Source organism: Equus caballus, chromosome 2 (assembly GCF_041296265.1).
Source record: "Equus caballus isolate H_3958 breed thoroughbred chromosome 2, TB-T2T, whole genome shotgun sequence".
NCBI lineage: Eukaryota > Metazoa > Chordata > Mammalia > Perissodactyla > Equidae > Equus > Equus caballus.
The window spans coordinates 13,061,342-13,068,337 of record NC_091685.1 but is presented as its reverse complement, the minus strand read 5'-3'; the positions used below and the strand labels follow the sequence as shown (position 1 = coordinate 13,068,337).

The 6,996-nt window shown below is 53.3% G+C and overlaps 1 protein-coding gene across 1 annotated transcript; it reads left to right on the top strand.

Annotated features, from left to right (window-relative positions):
• Positions 1-2,704: 2,704 nt before the first annotated feature.
• HPDL (4-hydroxyphenylpyruvate dioxygenase like) lies at positions 2,705-6,718 on the top strand. Its single transcript, XM_001496285.5, has one exon. The coding sequence runs from the start codon at positions 5,304-5,306 to the stop codon at positions 6,417-6,419; it is 1,116 nt and encodes a 371-aa protein (XP_001496335.1). The 5' UTR covers positions 2,705-5,303; the 3' UTR covers positions 6,420-6,718.
• Positions 6,719-6,996: the final 278 nt, after the last annotated feature.

Genomic DNA, 6,996 nt, shown 5'->3' with positions numbered 1-6,996 from the left:
ACAACTTTTTTGAATGGCAATTAGGCAGAATTTATGAAAATTAAAAGTACACATAGCCTTTACCCCAACAATTCTATTTCCAAGAAGTTAGCCTACAAACATACTTCACGCATACATAAAGACCTATGGAGAGGATGTTTACCGTGGCATTTTATAAACAGCTAAAGTGGACTACCACTTGCCTACTCATCAATAGAGGGCTGCTTAAATTAACTATAACACATCCACACAACGGGATATCATGTAACCATGGAAAGGACTATGTTACGGGGCCAGCCCAGCGGCACAGTGCTTAAGTTCCAACATTCTGCTTCGGTGGCCCGGGGTTCACCGGTTCAGATCCCAAGCGCAGACATGGTACCACTTGTCAAGCCATGCTGAGGCAGGCGTCCCACATATACAGTAGAGGAAGGTGGGCATGGACGTTAGCTCAGGGCTAATCTTCCAAAAAAAAAAAAAAAAAAAGGAATATGTTAGATTTACTATGTATTGAAATGGAAATATATCCAAGACTGGATGTATAGAGAAAAAAGGATAGCCATATATGTGCTTATACAAATGCATAGAAAATGCTAAGTATAGGATACCCGAGAAACTCTTCATAGTGATTACCCTTGCAAGGTGGTCATGGTAAGGAGAATTTTACTTTTCATTTTATGTTTTTCGTATTTTGGATTTTTATTGTGAGCATGTACAGTGAACTTTTACGTAATTTATATATCTTTAAAAACTAATTTTTAGAAGTTTGGCTATGAAGGGGAGAATGATACACAAGCAGTTTAGGGGTAAGCAGCCTAGAGGGAGGGATTTTTTTTTAGCTGAGAGACACCTAAGAATCTCTCTTAAAAGAGAGAGACTGAAGATACAGGAGAGAGGAAAGTCAGGGCACCAGCAAAGGGAGCTCACTGACAACAAGTGTTGGTGGGACGCAGAGCCCAGTCCGGTTGTCCCCAGGAGGCTTTCTTCCTTCACAGTGACAGAAGAGGAGAGGGCGCCACCAGCAGGTCTTTAGATTTGGTGGCAGTAACTTGAAGTAAATACCAAGCGATGGTTTCACTCCCCTCTACATCGAGCAAGGGCCCCCAGAGCACCACCCTAGGGCTCTGGAAATGAAAAGCCACCTCTTCCCCAAGAAGCTCCCAATCTAGGGAAGGATTTAATTACTGACAATTGCCAGTCAAGTACACTTGCTCTCACCTCCAGGCCATTGTATAAACTGTGCCCTCCACCCACCACACTTCACTCCACTGCCGTCCTCCAACACATAAAGGTGCCCTTCACCTTGTCAATTCTTACTCAACTTTCTGGTCTCAATTTAAAAGTCCCTTCCCCTGGGAAGCCTTCCCTGGTCCTCTAGACAACGTTAGAAGCAACAGCCTCCTCACTGGCCTCCCTATTCTGCCCTTGCTCCGCACCAGTCTGGTATCAACGCAGCAGGTGGAGTGGTTCGCAGAAATGTGGAGTCCAATCACGTCACCCCTGACCTCAAAACCCTCCAGGGGCTTCCTATTTCAGAGTAAAAGCCCAAGTCCTAAGATGCTACAAAATTGCCTTATGGCTACTCCTCTACCCCCCTGTGTCTTCTTCCAGAGGCACTGGCCTTTTGATATAACACATCAGCCCCATTCCTACCTCAGGGCCTTTACACTTGTTCCTCTTGCTCCCTCACTTCCTTCAGGAATTAACTCAAAAGTCACCTTCTTAATACTCTGACATACGCTACAAAATGGATGAACCGTGAAGGCATTATGCTAAGTGAAATAAGCCAGTCACAAAAAGACAAATACTGCTTGATTCCACTTACATGAGGTACCTAGAGTAGTCAAGATCATGGAGACAGAAAGTAGAAAGGTGGCTGCCAGAGGCTAGGGGGCGGGGAAAGTGGGAGGTTATATTTTAAAGGGTCAAGAGTTCCGGCTGGGGAAGATGAAAAGTGTTCTGTAGATGGATGATGGTGATGGTTGCATAACAACATGAACGGACTTAATACCACTGAACTGTACATTTATAAATGGTTAACATGGTAAATACTGTTATATGTATTCTATCACAATAAAAAATAAAGTCAACTTCTCTGTAAGGTCTTCCAAGCCACCCCTTGTAAAATGTGAAGCCCTCCATAACCAGGGAGAGGGACTGAGTCATGGGACACACGGCAACAACAGAGCCAAAACTCCCGAGCTCTGGAGAAAGGGCCTCCGGGAGAAGGAAAGGAAAGAGGCCGAGACGGGGCGGGGCCAGAAAAGAGAGAACTTCCGGGGGCCGCCTCCACAACAAGGGAAAGGGGAGGGAGCTTGGGATGGGCGAGGCCAGAAAAAGAGGGAACTTCCGGGGCGGGGCCAGAAAAGAGGGAGCTTCCGGGGACCGCCTCCGCGAAAAGGAAACGGGAGTTCGGGAGGGGCGGGGCCAGGAAGGCGGGAGTTCGCGGGCAGCCTTACCCGCCGGGAGAGAGGGGAGATGGCGCTGGCTGGGTCAGGACGTCGGGGGAGGGGCAGTGCGCCTCCACTAGCCGCCGGGCCTAGGCTAAGATCTGCAGGAGGGATGTGGCTCCACAAGTTCGGGTCCTCGGCCTTCTACAGCCCCCGCCTCCACCTGTGCTGACCCGGCGGCTATAGAAGGCAGGCTTGGCAGGAGGCCTCCAGCAGCGCCCCCGCCTCGCCCATCGGACTCGCGCGCCCTCCAGTGGCGTCGTCCGGTTCGCTTCAGTCTCGACCTGAGCGCCCACCTTCCGCATCCGTAGCCCCAGCAGGAAGGCCATCTCGGCCAGGCTCGGAGCACCCATCGTTTGAAAGTTCCGCAGGGTCCTGACCCCAAGGGGACAGGAGTCCTACGTTGGTCACGGCCCGGACGCCAGCAGGGCTGCAGGAAGTGAAGTATGGCCCAGAGGGAGACCAACATTCATGACCACCTCTACCCTCAGCTGGCCTCTTTAGAGCCCGATCTGTGCCCTGGGTCAAGGTCAAGCACAGTGCCTTTGCAGGGCAACGAGCCTTTGCAGTACAGCCAAAAACACCCTTTTCTTTCAGGCAGCCCCCACTTAGCCTCCAGAGATCCACCCTCCCCCTCAGGAGCAGGTGGGAAGTAATGGGTCAGAGGTTCTGTTTCTGCTCCCTTTGTCCATACCTAGGGCCCTGGAGTGGAACCCCCTTCCACTGGATCAAAGGCCTGGAGATACTAGCTGCTCACTTGGTGCCCTGACCCTGATAACCTATTCTATCTGGGGCCCTGACCCTGGTAGCCGGTTCCAGCTTGGGGCCCTGACCTTGGTAGCCTGTTCTGTCTGGGGCCCTGACCCTGGTAGCCTGTTCTGTCTGGGGCCCTGAACCTGGTAGCCCATTCTAGCTTGGGGCCCTGACCCTGGTAGCCTGTTCTAGCTTGGGGCCCTGACCCTGGTAGCCTATGTTATCTTGGGGCCCTGACCATGACAGCTGGGGCAGGATAGCCTATTCTGTTGTAGCCCTCAGAGCACTATTCCCAGGGCCCCTTCCCCCAGAATCCATCACCAAAGCCAGGGCCTTCCCAGTGCTCAGGCGTGGGGAGGAGTAGCCTTACTGTGCCTGTTATTCAGGTCCTGCTGCAACTCCCTTTCTTGTGACCCCACCCCTCCTCTTTGTATGCTCTGACCCCACACAGCCAGGCTCAGGTTCACAGGCCAAAATCTGGACCCCTCTTCAGGCTGAAGCATGTACTTTCTCATTTAATCATGACAACCCTATGAAGTACTATTACTTACTATTACTATTCCCATTTTTACAGATGAGGAAACTGCAGGTCAGAGAAGTTAAGTAACTTGACCAGTCATACAGCTAGTACGCATTGGTAGGTGGATTTCAAACCCAGATCTGTCTGGCGTTTGGAACCCATGTTCTCAAATTCAGTGGTCTGCAGAGTAGCAACAACTGCCTTTTACCACCACTGACCAGCTCCGGGGTACTGCCCTCCTGGCCACAGGTCTGAACACCCAGCCAGACTTCCTTTTCCAAGCCCATCACATCCTTCTCCCACTTGCCAATGAAACTCAACTGTAAGTCACCACATCAGGCTGCCTGACAAACGAATCTCTTTTGCAATGCCTTGGACCATGGCATCCATCCCAAATGCCTCCCCAACCTCATGCTCCATTGCTCTTCTGAGGGTTTGGTTCACATTCCTCACTGACCTTTTGCTTATGCTCTTTGCCCTTCTTAGAATCCCTTCCCAAACCCTTCGAGAGCCACCCGTTGAAGTCCCAGAAGACTCCTAATTTCCTCAATCCAATGATCTCACACAATTCTGCATCTCAAGGCCAGAAACAGCCTCAGAAAGCTCCTCTGACCCAATATGCAGTCAGGAAGCTGCAAAGAGCAAGGAGGGCTTGAGTTCCAGTCCGACTAGCATTGGAAGGAGGAGAAAGGACACCAGTGAAGCTGTTTCTTTGAAGTCCTATGTCACCAGTTTTTTCTCCAAATCTTGCTTAGGGACAAGGGGGTAAAAGATGTTGAGAGAGAAGTGGGGTTGGAGAAAGAGACAGGTGCAGCTGAGAGATTGCTAGAGAGAAAGGAGAGAGTGTGGGAGCCATATACGTAGATGGCTTATCTTCCTATAACATCAATTTCTCTGGACTATTTTGGGTAGGGAATGAAAATCTGTAACTTAAAACATTTTAATATTTTTAAAAGATTTTAGGGAACATTAAGACCTAAAAGTAAAATTCTCCAGAATTTTAAGCTAAAACATGAAATTGTTAAGAAATTCCGTGCCCGTAGCGGGGAGAATTAGGGCTCCTTCCCCAACTGGGGGTGATTCCCTTTGTTCTGAGGTTGGGGGATAAGTGAGAGCCCAGCGCCTGGCGGGAAGTGAAGGCAGCTATTGTGATCTTCGGGGGCCGGGGAAGGGAGGCTCAGTGCCCAAGAGTATGACCTAGCCAGAGGCTCTGGGAAGGAGCACCCCTGCGTCCCCTCTGCACCCTTGGCGACAGGGTCTGGGCAGGAGGCGGAGAATGTCAGCCGCGGAGTCAGTGGCTCCGCCCACTCTCTCCCGAACCGCCCCAGCATTGACTCCACGTGGTTTTCACCACTCGCAGCGCAGAGCCGGTGGTCCCGCGGCAGCTCCAGCTCCAGGAGTGGCGCGGCGGCGAGAACCGCGAGCCCCCAAGGGATCAGTCTGTGACTTCTCCCCTGAAAAGAGCGAGGAACGCGCCCTTCCGATAAAACTGGACTCCAACCAGCTTCCGACGACAAGCTTGGGACGGAGAATCCCAGAGTCCCGAAGGACAAGTCAGCGGCCCCAGGGGAAGGACGGCCGAGGTCACCATCCAGACCGCCATGGCCGCACCCGCCCGCAGTCTATGCCACATCGCCTTCCACGTGCCCGCGGGGCAGCCCCTCGCCCAGGATCTGCAGCGCATCTTCGGCTTCCAGCCCTTGGCAGCGCGGGAGGCAGACGGCTGGCGGCAGCTGGCCCTGCGCAGCGGCGATGCAGTCTTTTTAGTGAACGAGGGCGGGGGGCGCGGGGAGCCGCTGTACGGCCTGGATCCGCGTCATGCCGTGCCTAGTGCCACCAACCTGTGCTTCGACGTAGCGGACGTTAGCGCCGCTGCCCGAGCGCTGGCCTCGAGAGGCTGCAGCGTCCCAGTGGCCCCTGTTAGCGTGCGGGATGCGCAGGGCACCGCCACCTACGCCGTCGTCAGCTCGCCGGCAGGCAACCTCAGCCTGACGCTGCTGGAGCGCGCTGGCTTCCGCGGACCCTTTCTGCCCGGCTTTGGACACGTACCCTCCGCAACCGGCCCAGGCTGGGTCAGCCACGTGGACCACCTGACTCTGGCCTGCACCCCCGGCAGCTCCCCAACACTGATGCGCTGGTTCCACGACTGTCTAGGCTTTCGCCACCTGCCACTGAGCCCAGGTGAGGATCCAGAGCTGGGCCTCGAGGTGGAAGCGGGGTCTGGACGCGGGGGGCTGAGGCTTACCGCCCTGCAAACCCCGCCAGGCAGCGCTGTCCCCACCCTTCTGCTGGCCGAGTCCCTGCTAGGGGCCACCGACGGACAGGACCAGATAGAGCAGTTTCTGGCCCAGCACAGGGGACCGGGCCTGCAGCATGTGGGGCTGTACACCCCGAACATCATGAAAGCCACTGAGCGGGTGGCAGTGGCTGGAGGCCAGCTCCTGACTCCTCCTTCCGCCTACTACCTGCAGCCGGGAAAGGAAAGACAAATCCTAGCTGCAGGGCACGAGCCTAGCCTGCTGGCCCAACAGGGCATCCTGCTAGATGGCGATAAAGGCAAGTTTTTACTTCAGGTCTTCACCAAGTCCCTCTTTGCAGAGGACACCTTCTTCCTGGAGCTGATTCAGAGGCAGGGGGCCACAGGCTTCGGCCAGGGCAACATCCGGGCGCTGTGGCAGTCGGTGCAGGAGCAAGCTGCCAGGGGTCAGGAAGCCTGAGGGCCAGAACCGGCTGCTGTCACCTGTCCTGGAGCTCCGGGGAGTCCAGCACAGGGCCTGCAGGAACCAGGAAACACCTAGAAGCCTGGAGTGAAAGACTTTGTCCCTAGGGGCCAGGTGTGGCCTCTATCTTAACAGTACCTGCTAGAAGTTGACTCCCTCACTGGGGTCCAAAGAGGTGGGATTTTTTTTTTAACTATGAAAGATTTCTTACATAGTCTATATTTAATATATATTAAAGATACAAAGAATAAAGGAATTACACAATTAGGAAATAGAACATAACCAATACTTTTGAAGCTTCCTTGTGTCCTTCTCTGATTTCTCTCCACCCTACCCACAATTTTATGATTACCCCTTGCTTTACTGTATTGTTTTACTGCATATGTAATATATCCCTAAATAAGTGATTTAGTATTTGAGGTAGGAATTTTAAGAGAACAAATCCTCCCCTGTGCTTCCGCTCTCCCTAGGGAGCAGCCGCTGCAGGTGGGAGGGGCTGGGTCAGGGCTGAGCCAGCCACCTGCTCTAGGGCCATACCACTGCTCCAATCAGAGCTGAGCAGAGACCTGGACTG

What these genes read in the sequence shown, in the direction of transcription:
- HPDL (XM_001496285.5), top strand. Translation starts at nt 5,304, where the DNA reads ATGGCCGCACCCGCCCGCAGTCTATGCCACATCGCCTTCCACGTGCCC.